The sequence below is a fragment of the Arachis ipaensis genome, chromosome B6 (genome assembly GCF_059453495.1).
Source record: "Arachis ipaensis isolate K30076 ecotype BB chromosome B6, ASM5945349v1, whole genome shotgun sequence".
In the NCBI taxonomy this organism is placed as follows: domain Eukaryota; kingdom Viridiplantae; phylum Streptophyta; class Magnoliopsida; order Fabales; family Fabaceae; genus Arachis; species Arachis ipaensis.
The window spans coordinates 28,862,864-28,886,826 of NC_142441.1; the positions used below are offsets into that span (position 1 = coordinate 28,862,864).

A 23,963-nucleotide genomic window follows, 5' to 3' on the forward strand; every position below is an offset into this window, starting at 1 on the left:
AAATTCCCATTCTTGATAATAAATCAGGAGTAAAGGGCAATGAAACAGTGCTCAACATGGAGCTAGTAACTAGTAAGACTGCAAAAATTGAGACAAATTCAAAACAATATGAAATTTTTCATGTCACGGTTATGTTTCATCACACTTCCAGGAAAGTAGTTCCCTTAAATTTGGGCAATTCACCCCTTCTTTTGGAAACTTTTACATGTACTTCCATTCCAATCATACAAATGTTCCCAAAAAGGTACACAGAAAATGGAAATTGCAAAAAAAAAAAAAAAATTTAAAGACTTGCTTGACAGTGTACTAACTTTAATTAAAAAAAGAAAAATCTTGCTGCACATCAAAGGCCTTGTAGTGACCCAAAAAGTCATAGATGACAGAGTCTGGTCACATTCATCATGTTCAGTAACACCCCTGCTTGGGCTGCTTGGCTTCAGTGCAAAGAGTAAGCTATAACATTTTTGTCACTTGAGACAAAATTTAGAAACTGATAAAGATAGGATCAAACCTGGTCCAGAATGAGTAACATAAGTCACAATTTATAGTTCAACCTTTTAGGATATGTTCTTGAAAACATAGCTAGAACCTAACAGATATCAAAATAATAAGACAATGATTTCCAATATAATCATGTTCTTCATGCAACCCATTCTGGTTTCCCAAAGTAAAAAACAAGAACCACCCCTATTACAACTTCAATTATTTCTCCGGTCTTGCAGGTTAAAATAACAAAATGAAGGCTTGCATAGAAGTTTAGGCCCTTTAAAATTTGTGATTCTAGGTTTTGGTTTGGTAAACTACAAATTGTTTGGTCTGGGTCCCTACCGTCAATAAAACGTCAGGATGACAAGTTAAATATTGACGTGAAAAGACAAGACACATCAACATTTAACAAGGACAAACTATTGGCAGACAGCAAAGCCAAACAATTTTAATTCTAAAGGGACCAAAAAATAAAATATGAAATTTACAAAGATTAAAAACTTTAACCTTATCATAAATGAATAAATAAAAGAGCCCAATCATAGGTGGATGCAATCATGCAATTGTTATCTAATGGCCCACCAAGAGGATTATGAGGTTTTGTTCAAGTTAATAGTAGTACTAGGATAAAAGTAACCCCAAGGGCAAATGAATCCAAATAAAACGTCAAGACCTCACTTGTTCCTTTCAATTAAGCAAGTTCTTTTTATCCCTTACATGTCCAAGGAAATATTGCATAATTTTACCCACCTCAGAGAAAGCCTCCTCCCGTCCAGGCTGAATCTGCCTTTCCATTATGACCAGCAGCTTTATTATTAGCTGAACTCCCATAGAAATTATCAAATCCATCATCTTTAGAATCATCCCAGCCAGCCCAACCATCACTTTTCTGAGGAGTTGATCCTTTAGCTGCTTCTTCCTTCCTAGTATCTTTTTGGTCCCAATCATCCCAGGAGCTGGTGTGGGTGTTTTGAGTACCTCCATACTGTCCAACTGATGACGGAGAAGCAGATACTTTAGCTGGTTCTTGCTTCCTAGTATCTTTTTGGTCCCAATCATCCCAAGAGCTTGTGTTGTGAGTACCACCATACTGTGCAACTGGTGATGGAGAAGCTGATACCTTAGCTGGTCCCTGCTTCCTAGTATCATTTTGGTCCCAATCATCCCAAGAGCTTGTGTTTTTGGTACCAGCATATTGTTCACGTGAAGATGGACGAGCTGGTACTTGCTTCCTAGAATCTTGCTCATCCCAATCATCCCAAGAACTAGACTTATTAGATTGACTACCTGATGATGGTTGTCCTCCCCTGGTAGAAGAAGAATTCCAGCCTCTATTCTCTTGATTGTACTCTTGATAGGAACCATTTCTATCAATATCATTTGCTTGCCAATTTTCAGGCTTCCAATTTGGGTTATCTCTAGCGAACTCCTCCACCTTCTGTGTAGCCAATGCCATGACACCTTTCATAATGCCCCATGTCCTTTGGCCAATCTCAGATGTCTTCTGAGTAACAACATTGACAGTTTCATTGACCTTGTGATCATACCCACCATCCTTTACCTGAACGGAAAGATGAATGTATTTAATCAAGCAAAGAAAAACTAAGCTGCCAAGTGCCAACAAAATTGCTCAAGAGTATGATAAGCAATGAAGATTTGGCATTTTCCACATTTCCATAAAAGCACATAATTAAAGAAATAAACCACAAAATGAGATTTCATATCCACATTTCCTTCCATAAAAGTTGTGCCTGAAAAACCAAACCTTCATAAATCTAACGCACAGAAAGATTAATGAATGTCTGTGAAAGCCTTATAACATACTATTTCAGATTCCTTGCAAAGCATAAAAAGTTATCTACCATTTCACAAAATGTCAATCTACTCACCTTAAGTAAATATACTTATATCACAAACAAGAGTAATAATAGATATAGACATAAAATTCATTGAAAATAGCATTTCTTACTTAAAGCACTTATGGTATGACATTTCAACACTCTAATCCGTTTTAGATACCGCAAGTCAATATTCACTAACAAACTTATGTCATCACTCCATGTCATCTCAAGCACGTTACTTATACAATAAAACCAGAACAAAAACCATCATCAGGCAACAAGCATAAGAGAATTTTACCGACACAAGTCATTGATCAATTTTATTCATAAGATGCCACCGGATCAGTGACGCAGGTGTAAATGCATCACAAGTCTCTTTCCAAACTGGGTACTAAGACCTTAACCATCAAATTGAATCAAATTATTGATCCAATTGAACGAACTCAAAACATAAATTATTATATATAAACCCAGATAGCAATTAACACCGAAACATCACAATCAAATTACCTTAGCAGTGATTTCCTTGGTGCTTGCCTGAACAACACTAGCAGCAGATTGAGCGGCAGATGCAGCAACCAATGATAATTTACCAATCCCCTAATCACAAAGAGAAACACATCTCCATTCAAATATAAACAAATTAACAAACAACACACTCAATTCACTGCAATCGAGAACCACCTGCGAAACGACAGAGAGATAGTCGTTTTGAGGGTTTATGTTCCTCTGCGAAGGGGCAGGGCTCGATCCGAACCCGACGTACTTTCCGCCCTGCGATGGCGGGAGCCCCTCAGGCCTCGTGTCATTCTCCGCCATCTTCCGAGCAAAGAAGCTCTCCTTGTTCGCGGCGGAGGCCTCCAATTCCGACTGCGTGTACATATTCTCCGTCGATTTCGACCTCGCCGGCACACCACCTACACCGGCGCCGCCACCAGAGAACCGTCTAACATCTCCAGTCGACTGATTCCGCCGCATATCATTGCGAGATCCAAAACCGTCATCGTTATCCCAGCTATCCCAACCTCCACCACCACCGCCACCGCCGGTGTGCGACAAGGGAGGTTTCCCGGCAGAGGAGCGGAGATCCTCCTTAACAACGGGAGGATCGCGCCAGGGACGGCCTTCGGCGAGGGCCTGGATGCGGTCGCGGTAGATTTTGGCGGCGTTGGTGTTGTACTTTGTGACAATATCAGTTTCCTTTGGAATACCGTACTGAGAGAGGAAGGCGTTGAGGGCGTCGTTGCCGCCAGCCTCCATCTTCTTGATCTGGATTTCGGACCAGGAGTCCATGGTGACGGATCTGACGAAGGAGATGTGGACGCCCAGGCCGCGGTGCTTGCCGGAGCACTCGAGGCACATGAATACGCCGTAGGAGACGGAGGCCCACTGTGGGTTCTTCTGAGAGCAGTCGACGCAGATCTTGTTCGCCGCCTGGGATTGCAGTTCCCGCAACCGCCGCGATGCCGCCATGTCTTTTATGTATCCGATCCGGAAAGCACGATAGAAATGGGAATTGGAAATGAACGAGAGTGGGGAAAAGGAAAAAGGGGAAAACGGAGATTCAGAAGAGTTTTGAGTTTTGAAGACACATATTTTGGGATTGAGTGGCCTGTGGGTCGTGAATCACCGACACCGTTAACTTTGGATGCTGACTCACTTCCCTCCTATTAGCATTATTAATTTAGGTTAATCTTATTTTATCTCCTTTAATTAATACTTTTGGGATATGTATGGTTTCTTTTCTCTATTTTTTTTTTCTTTTTTGTGAGGGAAAAAAATAAAAAATTATTCAAATAAAAATACAAACTAAACAGGTTCTTAGTTTCTTCCATTTTCGTTTTCATTAATTGGTTAATAATTTTTTATTCAAGTGGCAATGACTAGAGCAATGTTAATTAAAAGTGGCAAAATGCTGCCTTTCCATATCTTTAGGTGAAGGTGAATAACCCCTTCTCGTTTTCAATTATTAATTCAAAGTGCAGCAAACTGTAAACTGACCGCATTCTTTTCACATGTCTCTTGTTGTAATTGACTAATTGTAATATGAACTAAGACAATTGCTATGGTGCAACAATAAAAGCCTTTTAGAAATTTTGTTGGGTTTAAAAAATTTTGTTTACCTACCAAATATTGGAGAGTTTGGCATATCTAGTTGCGTATGGGAAATCTGGGCTTAGAAAAGAAAATTTGTGACGGGCCCAAAATCTCCGGGAATTCCAACGGTGGAATTTTGTTGGGCCTTTAAACAAGGAAACGTTAACTTTTTGGCTTAGATGAAACAGCAGAGTCTTTTGGTATCAAACCAAAAAAATTATAAAATAAAAATTGGCAGTGGTAATTAACTTTGGTTGATTTAGTGATGAATTTATTAGTTCATTTAAAAAAATATTAGGAATTTCAAATTCAATAAAATATATTTCCAGTAGGTTAGGTTTCCTCTATAAAACTACTAAAAAATAAATTCAAAAAGTTTATTTTAAGAAAGATATATTTTGTGTAAAAAAATCAGAACATTTCAAACAACCTAAAATTATCATTAAAAAAAAAAGCCTAAAATCATTGATACATTTGTGTGTCTTTTTTATTTTTCCCTATTATTTTCACTGACAATAACTCTTTCATATTCTTATATAGTTAATTCCGAATACATTATCAAATCCGACATCGTTATTAAATTATTGATATAGAGTCGGTTGCAACATTTTAATCTGGAATTTATTTCAACCAATGAAACTTATTCAATTGACTCAAATACATGTCAGGGCAATAGGGCAACAAAAACATAGAATACAAAAATATTGAAAATTTTTAAAACCCAGATAAAAATCTGTCTAATGATAAAAGTATCAAAAATAATTTTTTTTATAATTTATACAATTAAATAGATAACATTAAAAATACTTCAGGTAGTAAATATAATAATAGAAATTAAAACACTTGACACTAAAATTTTTATCATGAGAAAACTCTCAAAAAGGAATAAAAATCTTACGAGAATTAGTGTAATAAAATTTTTACTATTAAAATAATAAGTATATAATCAGTGTTTTTAATAGTACTAAAAAATTTCAATAATCAATATAATATATCATTAAAATCGATAAAATTAATATAAATCTTTTACTAAGTAGATATTTTAAATCAGACAAAAAAAAAGATAATACAGATTTATCCTGATTCAGCTATCCAGTATAACGTAGCCTACATCCATTCTCCATCACAACTATGATAGAATTTCATTATCTTTTCAACAGATTACAATCACCAATTTTTCTTAAGATCTATCCAATCCTATCTGGGACAAGTCTAGATTCTAACCCAACCTGAACTTGATTAGGACTCATCCTAATTTTCAAGTGCAAAGTGCTAACTCAACTTGCACTACAAGAAAAATCACTTTTAGCGGTCATTTATTTTATTTTTAGTGGCAATAAAAATAATCACTAATACATTTACCAACAATTAGACATTAGCCGTCTTATGCTTTGTCGCTAAAAGGTTTTAACAGCAATTATAACATTTGCCGGTAAAGACCGCTTTAATGGCCGCAAAAAGTATATAACTTTTAGCGTCTATTTTCTTGGCAATTTAAATGGCCACCAAAAGTAATTCTAAGATTGTAATGTTATTCACTTTTAGTAGCCATTACTATTGCCGCCAAAATCCATTTTTACCGGTAATTTATATGGCCACTAAAAATAATTCTAAAATTATAATATTATTCACTTTTATTTACTATTATTATTGCCACTAAAATCTTATAACTTTTTTTAGTTATATTATACTCATTTTCTTAGAAGTAACGAACTATCTTTTTTCTAGAATTAAGTATATATTTTTGCCAACAATAGTTATTATGTATAATATAAATATACTGAAATTAATTATTACAAAATGAACTCAAAATATTGATACACAAATTCTTTTTGAAAGTAATAAACCATATTACAAATCTAAACATCAAAAAATACTAAAAACCTATAACAATATTTCATCAATATAGCAATACAAGTATTAGCAATAATCTAAAATTATACATTTAAAAATAGCCTACTAATAGTTTAGATTTCAAATTTTATCTAATGTAGAAAGAAACGCAACAAAGATTAAAGAGTTGGGTCCACAAAAATTGAAAAAAGCTTGTAATAATGAACCTACATGTTTTGGATTTGTTGCTAATGATTCTCATCACCATTTTTTAATGAAATTTATTTGCAATTATATTAAAAAAATTAAATTACAATAACAATATAAATTAGGCCAATCTACAATATATTATACTTAAAATATTGTCGTTTCCTGCTCATATTACTTTATTTATTTATCACAACCTAATCGAGAAAATTATTTAATTAAGATTAAAATTTACTTATAAATCTATTGAAATATTATTATTTTTCTTTTGCTAACAACACAATAACAGTAGAAAACTATGAAATAATTAATTCATATTGAAAAACACTAATGTATAGATATTTAATACTTAATTTTTCACTAATAATATCATCTAATTTTGTATAAGGTACAAATCTAATACTCGCTAATAATAAAATTCTAAACACAAAATTAATATAATAAACGGCAAATGACTTCAGTATATCACTAAAATTAAACATTTTAGTGCATCAATTTTTTTACATAATTGAAGCGAAGTGTTTTTTATAAAAAAAAAATTCATATCCAATTAATTTTTTTTTAATATGACTGCAAATAAATCTCATTAGAAAATGGTGATGAGAATCATTAGAAATAAATCTAAAAACACGTGGGTCCATTACTAGTTTATTACAATTTATAAATTTGTTCAGTTTTTGTGGGCTCCAACTCTTCAGGCTTTATTACGTCTATCTTTGTAGGTTTTTTAGTTCTCTTTTTTCAACACCTGTCCATCTACATATGTAGATAAAATTGAGTTAAGTCTCAAAGTGATCTCTGAAGTTACACTCATATTTCATAGTAGTCCTGAATTTAATAGTTATCCATATTTGTCCCTGAAGTTGCACGCCGGGACTCAGTCTCGTCCTTCCGGCACATTTCCTCCAGCTGGCGTTACCGGAAAATTGATCTGGAGAACTGGGTGACACGCTGGCGACGCTAAAACGACGTAGTATTGTTGGTGGTGCGTAAATGTCCTAAAACTATGTTGTTTTACTCCAAAATTGCTTTTGAAAAATTCTCCCTCAAACGTTAATGTAACGTATTGTCTCCCCCCACTCAAAATATAACACAAACATAGTCTTTTCTTCTCATCAATGGCGGTGGTGTGAAGGCTGTAACTGCAGCGATTACGTTGGAAGATGACTGCTCTGGAGGATCGGTTTCGTCATCTACATTAGACAAAGACTGTACCGAAGGCTGGTTTCTCTGACAGAGGTAAGGAAAAAAAGAAAAAAAATTATGTGATAATAGGAATGCTCTGTTTTTTGGTATTGTTGTTAGTTTAATATCTTCAGTAGTTAGAAACAATTTTTGGAGTGTAATGTGTGGATATGCATATTTGTGTTTCGCAATGTTTGCTAGGGTTTGATCGTAACTAACTTTTTAAATGGTTAGGCTAATGAAATTGTTGACTGGATAAGGGTTGTTTGTCATGGTGGAAACTTGTTTCTTATCTATTAGGGTTTACTGCATTTACAGTTGAAAATATGATTTATGTTTTAGTTGTGAAGTTTCTAATTTGTTAACGTGGTTGAAGATGATGAGTTCGATCATGAAATTTTCTTTTTAAATTTCTAATGAATGATCCTTTGATTACCATCATATTTCACCATGGAGGGTCATTTATCATAGAGCGTGATGGAAGTGTGAATTACAATGGTGGACATATTTTTGAGTTACCGAGATTTGACAAAGACACACTGGATGTATTTTTTGTCCGAGACTACTACAAGAAGATTGGGTATGACAATGTGACTTACTGTTGGTGGCTGGTGCTTAATAGGCCATTGCAAACTGGTCTTAGAGTTGTGACACATGACAAAGAGCTCATGGAGATGTGTTACCTTGCTCAGAAGAACAAGAGAGTTATCCATGTGTACTATGAACATGGAGTCTCTAAACCTGTGTTTAATGAGGAAGCAGAACCAGCATCATCCAAAGGCAAGGAGCTAATGGTGCTACAAGAACTTATTCCACATCCATACCCCACCATCAATGTCACAACCAATACAATTTTCACCACATCACCATCAACTCCAATTTCAAAGCCAACTCACACCACTAGTCCCAAAATAATTCCCATGACATCACCACCAATTCCAATTTCAAACCCAATACACACTACTATTTCTACTCCAATAACAATCCCCCATAACTAAGCTTGCTGGTAAAGGTATTTTAGGACCAAAACATAAGACTCAACCTACTGCAACTTCTGTTAGTAATTCCAAATCACCACAAAAAAGAATGGCAGCACCCACTGCTGCTCCTACTACTAAGCCCACCCCACCACCAAAAATAATGGCACACCCCACAACTGCTCCCAGTACTAATCCCACCCCACCACCAAAAACAATGGCACACCCTACAACTGCTCCTAGTACTAAGCCCAACCCACCACCAAAAATAATAGCCAATCTACTGCTGCTCCTAGTACCAAGCCTAACCCACCACCAAAATCAATGGCCCAGCCCACTTCAAAACCTCTAACTAGGTCCAAATTTAAATTTAAAGAAATCAAAAGGTCTAATCTAAAAAAGAAAGGTCCTCAAAAAGTCAAAAATGCAGCATCACATGTAAGGAGGCCTTTGACAAGATCAGCTGCAACTAAAACTTTTAGAAGAGCATCTGTTAAGGGAAAGGAGTCCTAAGCTGTGTTTGTGAGCTTGTCCAGTGAGGAGGAATCCTCAGATAGCCATGACAGTTATAACAGCGTAGAGGACGAACCATATAGGCCTGCTGGTGATGAGGTCTCTAGTGAGGAAGAAGAAGTGATTGTGAAGAGATCAGTTGGAAAGAAGAGTGATGTTAAAAAGAGGACTACAACAGATAAGAAAGAAGTTAAAGAAAAGAGAGATGTTATACTTGAGGATGATGGTCTTGTGTGTGTAGACTCAAGGTCTAAAGATGATGAATTATTTTTTGGACCAATTTATAAGGTTGGTGAAATGGCACCATATTTTGATGCTCAAGATGGAGGTTATGATGATTTTGATGGTGGAGAGTCTTGGCACTCTGAAAAAATGAAGACTCCTCTGAATTCTGAGGATGAGTTGGAGGAGGTTGATTCAAATGAGGTGTTTCCTGTGTTTAGGGAAGGAGGAAGGTTTAGTGAGCTTAAACTAGAGGTTGGAATGAAATTTAATTCAAATATGGAATTTAAGGAGGCTGTTTGTAAGTACTGTATCCAGGAGGAAAAGTGGATCTGGTTTAAGAAGAATGATAGAGTAAGGATGAGGACTGTGTGTAAGGGAGAGGACTATAGCTGGCTTTGTATATGCTTCCCGGGATAGTGAGGGTAATTGTTGGCAGATCAAGACCTTTATGGACGATCACACTTGTCCTAAAGAGACTAAGAACAGGCTAGCTAACAGGAAGTGGCTAGCTAATTGGAAGTGGCTAGGTTGCAAACTGGTTAGAAAATTAAGAAAATATCCCAATCTTAAACATTCTGAAGTTGCACAATACTTTAAGAGCAAGTGTAACTTGGACCTGAACAAGTCTTCACTAACAAGGGATCTAGGGGATGCTAGGGCCATAGTGTACAGAGATGCTACTGCCCAGTATGGTATTGTTAGGGATTATGGGTTGACATTGCTGAAAAGTAATACTGGCTCAACTGTTAGTATTGGTGTAAGACCTCATCCCAATCCTGATGAAGATCCAACTTTTGATAGGATGTACATTTGTCTTGATGGGTGTAAAAGAGGGTTCAAGAAAAGTTGCAGACCACTTATAGGTTTGGATAGAGCATTTCTAAAAACACAACATGGTGGTCAAATCCTCTCTACCATTGGTCAAGACGCAAAAATTCACATTTATGTGATTGCTTATGCAATTGTATCCATAAAAAACATGGAGAATTTGTGATGGTTTCTGAAATTGCTGCATCAAGACTTGGATGATTACAAACAACATGATTGGTGTTTTATTTCAGACATGCAAAAGGTATTTTTGTTGTTTATTGCTAGATATCTTAATTAATGGTAGTAATCGAAGATTATGAGATATAACTGCTGATTAGTAAATCCCTTTAGTGTTGTTTATTGTTAGATATCTTAATATATGTGTCCTGAGTAGTAAATCTATTTACTGCTATTTAGAACAACTGAGTAGTTGTTGCATAAATTGGATGCTACATAGTTGATGGTTGCTATATACGGGTAGTATCTATTTACTCTGTCGAGGGGCCAATTTTGATGTCACTTACACAACTTTAAGGACCAGTCTGAGTTCATTAATACAATATGAGGGACCTTTTTGAGGCTCGATTATAAACTTTTGTACTGGCTTTTTGGTTATGCAGGGACTTATCCATGCAGTTCAGGATGTGTTCCCAAATGTTCGAATTCCATAATTGTACTAGCTTTTTATGCATATTTTTTTATTATTTTATTCATGATTTATAGTTGAAATTTTGTTTATGTATGGCTGTGAATTTCTATGTAGGGATGCCATGTGTGCATGCATGTGTCGCATTGGCCAAGGCTGATAAAAAGCCAGATGAATTCTGTCATCACTGGTTGACTATGAAAGCATACAACAACACCTATGTCTTCCATATAAATCCACTTCCTGGTCAGACACTGTGGGAGAAATCACCACATAATAGACCTCAAGCACCAAAGTTCAAGAAGAAACCAGAGCCAATTAAGAAGAAAAGAAGAAAGGATGCTGATGAGGAGCCAAGTAGAGGCAACAAACAGAATACCTCCATGAAAATAGTTTATAAAATAGGACATTATTGTCGCTATTGTGGTGAAATAGGTCACACCAAGAGGAATTGACGTAAGAGAGCTATTGACGAAGAAGCAGCTACTGATACTGATGCTAATGGAAGTGAGGTCAATAATTCTGCTCCAACTATTGCTATAAATGGTGGTGATGCCCCACTTGTGCCACAGGCTCAGGTTGAGATTCAGCTTGATCTTAGTCAGCCTGTCTTGTCAGAAACTGATGACTCTTAACAGGTTCATATTATTACTTACCCATATATATATATATATATATATATATATACTCTTTTAAATTTTCTTAGTCACTTCAAATGTTTCATGTTTTATACATAGGTGCAACCCCCTTCTGTTGACTAACCAAACTAGCTCCTAAGAAAAAGTTGTCCACACCCAAAAAGAACACTCCATCAACAAGTACACCAGCTGCTACCACCCAACCAACCAACACCCCACCTGCAAGCACTCCATCTGGAAGCATTCCATCTGCAAGCACTCTACCAGCAAGCACTCAACCTGCAAGCATTCCATCTGCAAGCACTCTACCAGCAAGCATAATGAGATTTGTGCCTAATCCTGGATTCAAGCTACCCAAGACCAAGAATTAATGACTTAGATTATTATCTTTAGGGACAGATGGTGTCTTTGTTTATCTGTTTTGAAGTAATTTACTCTGTATGCTTTCTTAATTAGTATCCCAGTGTGGGGGATTTTAGTATTGGAAACTCATGAGACTTGTGTTTTGACAACTATGATATACTTGGGGACTATTGTTTTGGTTTTATAATGCCTTATTTTGGATGTATTTTTTACATTATGAAACATGAATTATAACTTTCTTGAATTGATCTGTCAGAATTTTAGTTTTATTTTGTCCTCTTATATGCAATTAAGATGCATTCCAAACACTGTCTATTTTTATTTTATTTACAAGAATTATATTTTGGATGAATATATTAGTAGTTCATATTGTTTCTCCAATTTCCAAAATATGCAAGCAGTAGTATCAAACACTTTAATTTGTATTTCTTTCAAACAAACTAACAGGTACAACTACAGAAACAATATATGTATGTCATTTGTTTCTTGCTAGATACAATTGGCCAAATTGTCTATCTAACTTTAAGAGAAGAACAGCTAATGTAATCAGCAACATAAATACAAATACCAAAACTCCACCTACTTTTAGAACCCTAACTTCAGACTCTGACCTTTCAAATTTCCAAACAATCTTCATCTTCCATTCTTTATTGTCAATTGAAGGGCTTGTTCTACCATCACATGTTATCACATCTTCTCCAAGAATTTTATCTACCCACAGAAACAACTCACACCACATCTTACCTACAGTCTGCACCCAAGAAAGTGAATCAACCAAGTTTATATCCAGAATTACAGCAAACAATAACAACAACCACTTACATTGTAGTTTGGGCAACCCACGAATGGTCTCCCTGGAATAGAATCCGTCGCTGACCATCACAGCACTGGTCTCGACCCGCACCCACACCATTCTGGCAAATGCGAATCCCTGTTTCTGTTCATTCTCCTCATAATGCTTCCAAACGATAGTGGGTTGTTGGAGTTCCCAGCTGCGTTGCTCGTGCTAGCCATTGTCGTCTGGCTATGAAGATGCTGAAGACAATCCAAGGGAAGAGACCAGAAGAGAAGAGAATGGGCACTGGAGATTGAACATTTGGGAATTAGGGTTTTTAACTTCAAATTAGGGATCAAATTAACTCAACAAAGTTTATTCATCCACGTTAGCTAGCCGTTAGCGTAGCCAGCGTGTCACCCAGTTATCCAGATCAGCTTTCTGGTAATGCCAGCTGGAAGAAATATGTCGGAAGGACGAGACTGAGTCCCGGCGTATAACTTCAGGGACAAATGTAGGTAACTATTAAATTCAGGGACTACTATGAAGCACGAGTGTAACTTCAGGGACCACTCTGAGGCTTAACTCGATAAAATTTGAAATCTACACCATAACATTAGCCCCTCAATAAATATTGTCAAGCTGATCAAGCAATCATTTAATGAGATACTAATTAATCAAACAATATGTCAAAAATTGACATCAAATTTAAGAATTTGTTAATTTGATTTGATCGAGAGATATATAGAAGGTTTTTAAGACCAAAATCTCATGTTTTCAGAATAACAAGTACATATCAGCAAATCAATTTATGACTAAATTAGTGACTGTGGTTAGTCAGCCAAACACTTTCATTTTATTTTTTAACAAGCAACGAGTCAAGGTCCATGAAAACAATTAAACAATAAAACATATCATTAAAAGGATAACGACGACAATGGTTGTGTCACTAACCTGAAACGATGTTTTAATGGGTTTATATAGATTGGCCAGCTGCCGTAAGACGTGAATTGTAACCAATTTGTGTTTAAATAATGAACTACTAAGAAGTGTGGAAGCCACCTCCAACTATGCTTACAAAGTAGAGCCACAAAAAAGTGTCTTTCCTTTTAAAATTTCACTACTCTGCTCAATAAGAGACAAAAAACTTAAGATCAAATTTTTGTCCTCTGCAAGAGGTATGAGATATCTTCTAATATTTGTCAACACGTGACTTCCAAGCATTGTCATGTTAAGGAGATTTAGGTTGACTTGCTGCTCTTTTGGACTAACCTTGATAAGGGATGAAGCAAGGTCCTTGAATGACAGTTTTTCCCAACCAACTGAATGCTAGGAGGGTTAAACCAAACTAAGCGCACTAAGCATGATCCTGCAGTAAGCCTGATGCTCTCTTATTTCCTTGCTACCCTATAGATATAGTACAGATTGCTAATGACATCTTGACTGCTCAAACGTCCCACCCACAACCCTATAGATATAGCATGATTTAAAGGACTAATTGAGTATGAATAATTTGTAAGGGGAACAGAGGAATTATACACAGTTCCTAGTATTTTATAAAAAGGTGTTGAATATAGAGAAAGTGAGAAACGCCACTTGTTCTTGCTTACCTTGCCAATTAAAACAGATTTGGCTTTCTTGAAGCTGGAACCGAGTTTTTCATATTCAGGGGCAAGCTTTTTACAGTGTCCACACCTATGGTAACAAAAAAGTGGTATGAAAAACACAGATCGAGAATTAGAAAAAAAGTGCATCTTATCTTTGCTAGATCGCCATGATGAATTACCCTTCAATTGGCACAAAAAAAGTATCGTTTGTACCCTCACTCTCTCTAGTGTCAATTATACAGAGATCTTATCATCTAATAACTTATATTAAAGGAATCAAATCAAAGAATATAAAGTTAAACATCTATTAATCTACAAAATCAAAGAGATAAAGGACAATAATATATTCTATGTGAACTGTATACTGAACTAAACCCTAGATAAGGTAAAAATTGAATCAACAAAGGAACCAAAAATGGATTGGTGATTATTTTATTACCAAGGAGCATAGAACTCAACAAGTGCTCTTCTGTCCTAACCAACCTCCTTCTCAAAGTTATCTTCGCTGAGCAAACAACATCATCTGCAGAGGCAAATACGAAGGCAAGAGCAAACACCAACACTTCCAACACTAAACCCTTGATCCAGATCTGTGCACGCGTCAAATTGTTAGAGGTTTTCAGGGTTAATTAATGGTCTAATTGTTCTACCTATTTACAAAGATTGAAGCATAAAAGTGAAACCAGATATTGCCAAGCTCAATTTCGTATTCTAATAATCCTAATTCATCCTATCAAATAAATATTCCAAAATAATAGTGACAATTGAATTTCAGTAATGTATATTGAACCAAAAAGAATTGGGAAAAAGTACTAGGTCATGATAGAACACAAATTGGAAGCACAAGAATCAGAATTGAGAGGGAGATTAAGGAACTCGTATCTGATAACTAGAGCGCGATTCAGATTTCAATCAAAATCAGCATTAGTTTGTCCGAGAAAAGAATTCAGATTGCGATTAAAATAAGATGAAAACTTGGAAGAGATTCGAGCGATGAAAAAGATTAAATCAGACAGATAAAATCGAGAAAAAGAATTAAAAAATGAAAACCATGAATGAGAAGAACAAGAATATCTCAGGGAACTATGAGGACCGAAACTAGTGCTCTTTCTCTCTTACTTCAATCATTGGCCATTCACCCTTATTATAGAAGAGTGAAGCTTCCTAGGGTTAAAACCTTGCTTCAACATATGTTGATTTTTCTTCTCCCAAGATCAGAGTCAGCAGTGGTGTTCACAGAGAATAGAGAGAAGACAGAAGCACTGACATGCAACCATACTTTTCTCTTTCATCCTTTTTCTTCAAACTTCTTGAATCTGGACCGTGCTTTCTTTCTTTGGCCCCAAGTTTGTTTGTTGGCCGTTGATGAACCTCTGAGCATCGTTGACTTCACAACTTTCATAGTTTCTTGAACGATACTTGAGACACAGAGGATTTTTTCACGGCTTTTCGTTGAAGCACAAATGAGGAAGTCACCTTTTTGTAATCCTCTATTCGAATGATATCTTCCCTTTTGTTGTAGCCCATAAATTTTTTTCTTCTTACTTAAATTTGAAAACTACCTTTTTGTTCTTCTTTTTGCCCTAGCTCTAGAACTTTTCTATTCCTTTCTTCTTGTTTTAGATATTGACGTGATAAGAAAGAAAAGATAAGAGAGAGAAGAGAGAGTTTGTTGGTTCGGTGGATGTGAGAATAGATTCAAATGAAATAAAATTTCATATGATGGTGCCAAATTAATAAAGTGGATGGATTTGGGTGTTGGACCATCGAATGGGTTTAAGATGGATATGGTCTCAGTTTGGGCCAATTTGTTTCTTTCTTTCACATGGTTCAACACTTGGCCTTTGGATTAAGACTTATAGTATAATATCTTTATTGAATCCATATTGGGCCTTGTTTATGTTTCTTGGCCTGAATCAGTTTAATTTAATTTCTGCATACTTAAACAAACACATCATACAAACAATTTAATAATAATCCTAATAATGTTTAGTCATCATCTTAATCATAGTTTAGTTCGCTAAACTCAACATATTGGTCCCTCTATCATTTTTAATAAACCTTTTAGAGTAATTACCCAAATCAATTCTTGAGATTTTTAAAATTGATCATTTTAATCCCTTAGATTTTAAAATACAAAAAATAGTCCTCAACATTTACTTCCGTTAGATAATACAATTCCCTCTATTAGTCGCTAATAGTGACTACTAGTGTAGAACATTAACTTGCACATATAGAAGTTAAGTATCCATGTGTGTGATTTGGACAATTCAGTCCCGAAGTAAAATACAAAATAGTCTCCGAAGAGTTTCAAAAATCAACAAAACAGTCCCTAAAAATCTTAAAAATTCCAAAACAATCCCTTTGAATATTTTTAATTTTTTTCAAAAATCAACATCTTATAATATTTTTATTAATTAAAATAATAAAATATTAAATAAAGAATTCAAAAAATAATAAAAAATATACTAAAAATAATTTTATTAATTAATATTAAAATGTCATAAAAAATTATATTATTTAATCATCAACCTATGATACCTACATCAAGATGATATAGAAATCATAATATAACAACTAAATTTAAGATGTCATTGAATTATGAAAGTCATTATTTATATACCTAAACTCCTAAGATATTGATATCAAATAAACTTAGAAAAATATTTTTAAATAAAAAAATCTTTTTTTTTCGTGGCATAATTGCTAACTGTAGTCTGTAGTAGCACAAACAACTTTAATTGTATATCTATTTTGTACAATATTATAACCAGTTAATCTCAAAATTTTCTAAAAAATATGAACAGAACACGTGGATTTGCAAAGACATTTATTCTTTAAGCGTTGCAAATTATTAGGAGCTTTACATTGAAATTTTGTAAATTATCCATGTTGACCTTGTGGTTGACTAAAATTTACAAATTTAACTTCATAGATGACTTGGTTCCATTTCATGCAAGTTCTAAAGTGATGACTTCGTAAACATTTCCATAAATATTCCAATTGTTTATGTAAAAAAGTTTATGTTAAATGAGAGTTCTCTTATCTTTTTAAATAATACTAGCTTATTCTCTTCTTCATCATTAAAAAATGATCATAGAATATGGTATCTATAAATTAAATTAAATTAATATCTTGCATGGTCAAAAATAAATATAGGTTTATTTATTTCATTTTTATTTAAAATAGTGTCTTTTCAAAATTAATTTATAATTTATTTTAAAATATATAAAAAGTTTTTGTATATAAATAATCAAATTTAAAATAAATAGACTAAAAATTTAGAAATTAAAATTTATTAATTTAAAAATAATTATATATAAATCAATCGAAAAGGATTATTTTGAATTTTTAAAATTTTTCAGGATTTTTTAAGATTTTTTTCCTACTTTTTGGGAACTTTTTTATAATTCATCTTAGGGATTGATTTGTCCGAATAGCATCTATGAACACTTAACGGTCACTTGTACGAGTTAACATTTCACGTTATTAGTTATCGTTAGTGACTAACGGAAGGATTGTAGTGTGTAACAGAAGTAAACGTTGGAGACTATTTTGTGTATTTTGAAATCTAAAGATCGAAGTAAAGTGTCCAATTTTAAGAATCTTAAGGACTAATTTGAGTAATTACTCAAATTTTTAATATACGTATTAGACAAAAAAATTTCTAACAAATTTTATTATAAGACAATTAGATTCCTAACAAATACATTTATAAAGACAAATTAGTCCTCCTTTCAGAGAGACCAATTTGTCTCAAAGACCTCTATAATAACAAAAATTTGAATAAATACTTATGTTAATCTTTATAGAATTTTTTATCAACCATTTTAGTTCCGAACAAATTTTTATTTTCTAAAAGTCTTTGAAAATTACTATCATCGGATAGATTGATTCTTAAGACATTTTAAATCAATTATTCTATATGTGTGTTGGACAAATAAGTCCTTAATAAATTTTATTATAAAACAATTCGATCTTCAAAAAATTTTTTGCAGATCAATTTGTGTATTTATTCTAAAAAGTTTTTTAAAATTAAAGTGTCCAATTTAAAATTTTTTAAGGAGTGATTTAAATGTTTATTCTCAATTCTAACATGTTGGTTTTTTTTTTTTTGTGTCTATATATTATTTTCTTTTGTTTCTTATTATTTCTTTTTGTGTTTCTTTTGTTTTCTTTTAATTTTCCATGTGGTCTTATTTTGGTTATGTTCATTGGTTATGAAAGCTGACTGATCTTCAAAATTGTCATTGGCTACCATGACTACTGTGACGAATTCATAGCTGAAAACACTCCATAAGCATGTGGGGGAAAATTGATGATGATGTTGATTGATTATGATATCGTGATGGTTGTTCTGAACATGCCCATATCATATTATTGGAGAAATGACATAATTAAGTGTGCTCAAATTTTGAGATATGTTTTTTTCTCTCTCAAAATTGGTGAAACAATTTGTTCATCGTAGTTAATTAGCTGCGATCGTGGATCTGCATAGTAGTGGTCCTGTAAGGGCTATGAAACCAAACTCCCCATTCCACTGTGTCGTACTCTGAAAGTCCCTTATCGTTTGGTTGATTGGTTTGTTCCAATATGTGGTGGACTGTTGACTTAGAAACTAGAAAGATATATATTTCTTGACAAAGATTAAAATTTCTTCAATGATGAGGTAATAAATTAGAATCAAATCAATCAATAGAACCGAAAAAAAAGTTAATATGAATGGTGAATGTTCATAATATATATTTTTTTTAATAACAAAAATTTAGAGATAAATACGATTCTTTTAATCTCTACAATTCGAAATCAAAATTAAAAACGTCTACAATTTTGTTTTTTTTGTTCAAAATGATCTAAACGTTATATTTAATGTTAAAAGCTTAAAATCATCCTTTTAATAATTTTATTTTTTATAAAATTTGATAAATAAAAAAAATTCTTCCTTCTATCTTTCATCATCATCCATCATCTATCATTCTATCATCTTCTAAAATCACCACTTTTCCACCATATTTTCACATTTTCGATCCTTCCAAGTCACCATATATATTGCCGCCAGAGCTATCTCCACTGCGTCACCAAACCTTCTGCAATTTCTTCCTTCCTCTCTTTTGCCAGCTCTTTTCATGCAGTTTGGCTCGAGTTAAACCCTAAAATAGTCTCTAAAATTAGCGTTGTGAACTAAAATCGTCCCTAAGATTCTGATTGTACCAATTATATCCCTGAAATCGACAAAAATATACCACATTAGTCCCTAACCCATTTTCCATTAACGACGTGATGACATGGGTTGATGACGTGAGATGTTAGTGACACGTGTTACTCCATGATTTGGCCACATGTAATGGTACGATGATGTGTTGACTAGTAACATGTGGCATGCTGATGTGAATGGTTATGCCACGTGTTGCAATAGTATTCGTCCACGTGTCATCCATTATGTTATCATTGTAGATGCACCAAATTAGTCCCTCACTTTACATTAAGTGACTCATTTTAGTCCCTGAAATTGAATGTCGTGCACCAAACTAGTCCCTTCACCAATTTTTTCTCATTGTGGCACAACCATCCACATCAAGATGCCACGTGTCACTGGTCAACGCATCATTATACCATTACACGTGGCTAAATCATGGAGTGACACGTGTCACTAACAGCCCACGTCATCAAGCCATGTCATCATGTCGTAAATGGAAAATGGGTCAGGGACTAACATAGTACATTTTTGTCAATCTCAAGGACGTAATGGTGCAATTGGAATATCAAGGACGATTTTAGTGCACGATGCCAATTTCAAGGACCATTTTTTGTTTTAACTCAGTTTGGCTCCCTCTTCTCCCCTATCACACCACTAGCAAACTCTCTTTGCGTTTTTGGCAGCACCACCCACGCCTCCCGTCCCTTTTCATTGTGACGCCACCGCTATGTTGTCCTCTGTTGCTGTAGCTTTTTCATATTATTGTGCCACCGCTTCTGTGTTGTTCCCTTTCACTGCAACTTTCTATGCAATGCTGTTGTTGCTGTGTTGTGCTGTTCAATTCTTTCGCAACCCATCCATGTTCGCTGCCACCATCACCAAGCAAATTCATCATCGCCGTCACCACCAGCAAATTAGGGTTCAGATTTCTGAAATTAGAGTTTAATAAAGTTAGAGTTTAAAGATTTCAATTTTTACGAAAGCAGAATTTTCTTCTCTCTTTTTTTGAGTTAATACTCAAATTCGTCTCTGAAAGATACTCCGATCTCTATATTAGTCCCCGAAAAATAAAGTTAATCAAAAGAGTCCTTGAAAGATAGACGACTAAATCAGGTTCGTCCTTCTGTCAAATCGCTTGATGACTTGGCTAACGTCTGCTGATATGTGACGTTAACTGCCACGCTGGCAGAGAAGGAAAACGACGCCGTTTTGAGTGAATGCCCTGATAGTCATGATTCGGCGTCGTTTTGTGGGCAGAATGGAGATTTTGTGGTTGGTTGGTTTTAAAGTGTGTGAAGTGAAGCAGCAAGAGAGGAACGTGTGGAGATGGGTAAAGGCAACCCACAGAGAAGAAGCACCGGCGACGAGCTCCATACGGCGGCAAGGTCCGGTGATCTCGTCGCTGTTCAGATGATTTTGACTTCAAACCCTTTGGCTGTTAATTCCAGAGACAAGCATTCGAGAACACCGTATCCTCCTCTCATTTATTATCACTACTAATTGCTAAAGGAACCCTGACACTCTGTTCGGTTCCCACGGTAAATTCTCCATTCAATTCGTTTGCTTTGAAGTTTAACTTGTTCTTTCCTGATGATAATTGAATCCATTGCACCGTGATTTTCTTCCCTTTCCTTTTTGACCTATCTGCATCGAATCGTGGATTAGCTTCCCTAATACCATTATATTGGAATCTCTGTTGACTTATTGTTTATGCTTTTTATCTTTTTGTTGCATGAACAGAGTTGTGCTGCATGTTTTATCTGAAAATGATTTGGTACTTTGTTATGTGCTTAATGTGTAATTTTCACTTTGTTTCTTTGACAATTAGCTTTGGACCATAGACTTCATTTAGCAGCATTTGCTGGACATGCAGAGATAGTAAGTTATCTGTACAAGAATAAGGCTGATGTTGGTGCTTCTGCTATGGATGACATGGCCGCAATACACTTTGCCACTCAGAAGGGGCATTTGGAAGTTGTTAAGGCTCTAGTTGCAGCTGGTGCATCCATCAAGGCTTGTACTCGCAAAGGCATGAATTCATTACACTACGCAGCTCAAGGTTCCCATCTGGAGCTTGTTAGGTACTTGGCCAAGAAAGGGGCGAGTTTTATTGCCAAGACAAGGGCAGGAAAGACTCCTTTGGATCTTGCTAACAATGAAGAAGTCCGCTCATTTCTGAAGGAATTCGAAAGATCAGCCAAGAACAGAGCATCTAGCAACAAAGATAAAGCTGAACAGTCTGATCCAAAAACATCCGTTGGAATCAGAAGATAATTCAAGTGCCAAACAGCCTGCAGTGGCTGTCGATGAAGAAAACGGTGACGGAGAGAAGACAAAGACTAATGAGGATGACGAAAATAGTAATAGAGAGAAGAGGAAGGCTAACGAAGAGGACGCAAGAGAAGACTCATCACAATCAAAAAGGGAAAAAGTTAAGTTGAGCCATCTCCAAAGTTCAGATGATATCCAAGAAGAACAAGAAGAAGAAGACATGTAGGTTGGCAGAGGCATAGTGTAGTAGAACGACACACCATCACCACGGCCTCCATTTGCTGCCTCCATCGTCGCCCCAAACCAGCAATTTCAACACTAACCCAGGCATATGGCCCACTGATTGCTGAAGACGACGTATTTATCGTCGAAATTAGGATTAGGTTTCAAACAATTAGGGACTGATTTTTGAACTATTTTGCCAAACTTACCTTGTCAGCAATCGGTTATGACACGTTGGCCTCTTCCACGTTGGAAGCTAACGAAACACGTCAGCAGACGTTAGCCATGTCACTAAGAGAATTGACGGAAGGACAAACGTGATTAACTTGGGTATCTTTCGGGGACTCTTTTGATTAACTTTATCTTTCGGGGACTAATATGGAGATCGGGGTATCTTTCAGGGACGAATTTGAGATTTAACTCCTCTTTTTTTCTAAAAAACAAACTCAAAAGAATATTTTTGTTATTTAAAAAATTATTATATTTAAAAGGATGATTTTAACATTAAATATAACGTTGAGAATTATTTTATACTAGAAAAAAATTAAAGATGATTTTAATTTTGACTCTAAATTTTAGGAATCAAAACAGTATTTATCCCAAAATATTAAGTGTACACCAAAAATAACTACTAAAATTAACAAATCATATATTTATATATAAATATATGTATAATTATATAATTTAATTTATTTTTAATATATTTTGTGTCTTTTAATATATATTTTGTATTAGTAGTCAATTTTAGTATGTACCACATAATTGTTTTAAAAAATTTCAGTTTGAATTTTTTTTAATCATTTTAAAGGTTCTTTTAGTAAGCGATTTATAAATTTCTATAAAGGCTCTAGATCTTTAGAAAATACTCTAATTTAATAAAATAAAATAAAATCAATAAAATAATACAAGTGCATATATGTCCACAAGAAGACAAAGAAGAAAATATAAGAAAGGAAGTTAACCCCGAAAGTATAACGGGGTATTAATATCCCTCAAAGTTAATAAATAATAGATGCGTGTAAATGTAAGTAATGATGGAGTGTGAACAGTGACTGTAGAAATGGGAAGCCCCATAAATATGTAGTCATAATATATGTAGCACAGTAACAGACTAACAGTTGGTAATTTATTGATTGATAATAAATGAATTGAAGAATAACACAGTGGAGTACCCTAAAGTAGTTGAAGCTTAGTTGAAGCTATTAACACCTTTCACTGGTATTGGTAGGATTGGAAAAGCAAGCTAGGTGTTATAATTTAATTCGCTACTCTTTTCGTTCATAATTTCGTTGAGAAGTTTAATTATAGTCATGCATCACATTTTAAATGGCTATATGGAAATAACCTTAATTAATTGACCTAATTTTATGGGGTTGGAAGAATTTTAGGTATTTTATAAATATTGATGTTAAAGTATTTTTAAATTTTAACTATTTAATTTTAAGTAAATTTTATAATTAAAATTAACAGTTAAAATTATTAAAATATTAATATTTTTAAATAGAACAATTTATATAAATGAAATGACTAAAACTCAAATTTACGTTATTATAACCATTAGAAATGCTTTATATACATGTGTAAATTTATATTTATATAAATCGTTACACTCTATCACGAATTACATATTTACACATAAACAACTACACCCTATAACAGTTTATGTTTAACAAAATCAATGCATAATCTGCTATATTCTATTGCAGATTATGAAGATGAAAAACTATATTTAGTGTATATCTACTAAACAAACTAGCAGATGCTGAAAGTCGTGCGGTTTATAAGCAGATGAGACCACTATATAGAGTGACAAATTCACAATATCAAACCAAAAAAATAACAAAAAAAAATCTAAAGATGAAAAATTTTTATTATTATTTTTTATTTTTTCTATTAAGTTTTTGGTCACATTGTTTAATTTTATAATTATTTTTCTTGTATATCATGTCTATTGTTATTATATTTTTATTATATGAATTATTAATCCGTGAGGTAGAGTAAATTAAACAAAAAAATAACCATAAATAATAATAGTAAAAAAAATTATAAAATACTAAAAAATAATACTAA

The 23,963-nt window shown here is 34.2% G+C and overlaps 2 protein-coding genes across 3 annotated transcripts; one reads left to right on the top strand and one right to left on the bottom strand.

The window, feature by feature from the left end:
• Nucleotides 1–87: 87 nt before the first annotated feature.
• On the bottom strand, nt 88–4,236 carry LOC107648168 (putative ADP-ribosylation factor GTPase-activating protein AGD6). Of its 2 annotated transcripts, XM_016352148.3 has the most exons (4): nt 3,012–4,236; nt 2,838–2,927; nt 1,237–2,047; nt 88–511 (listed from the first exon to the last, which is right to left on the bottom strand). In XM_016352148.3, the coding sequence occupies exons 1-3, from the start codon at nt 3,798–3,800 to the stop codon at nt 1,238–1,240; spliced, it is 1,689 nt and encodes a 562-aa protein (XP_016207634.1). In that variant the 5' UTR covers nt 3,801–4,236; the 3' UTR covers nt 88–511; nt 1,237. The 2 variants fall into 2 exon arrangements, with proteins under 2 accessions (XP_016207634.1, XP_088346156.1); XM_088490030.1 differs by lacking the exon at nt 88–511 and having other exon boundaries at nt 1,085–2,047; nt 3,012–4,014.
• Nucleotides 4,237–20,714: 16,478 nt separating this feature from the next.
• LOC107648126 (uncharacterized) lies at nt 20,715–21,674 on the top strand. Its single transcript, XM_088491927.1, has 2 exons — nt 20,715–20,869; nt 21,242–21,674. Exons 1-2 carry the CDS (start codon nt 20,727–20,729, stop codon nt 21,672–21,674), a joined length of 576 nt encoding a protein of 191 aa, XP_088348053.1. The 5' UTR covers nt 20,715–20,726.
• Nucleotides 21,675–23,963: the final 2,289 nt, after the last annotated feature.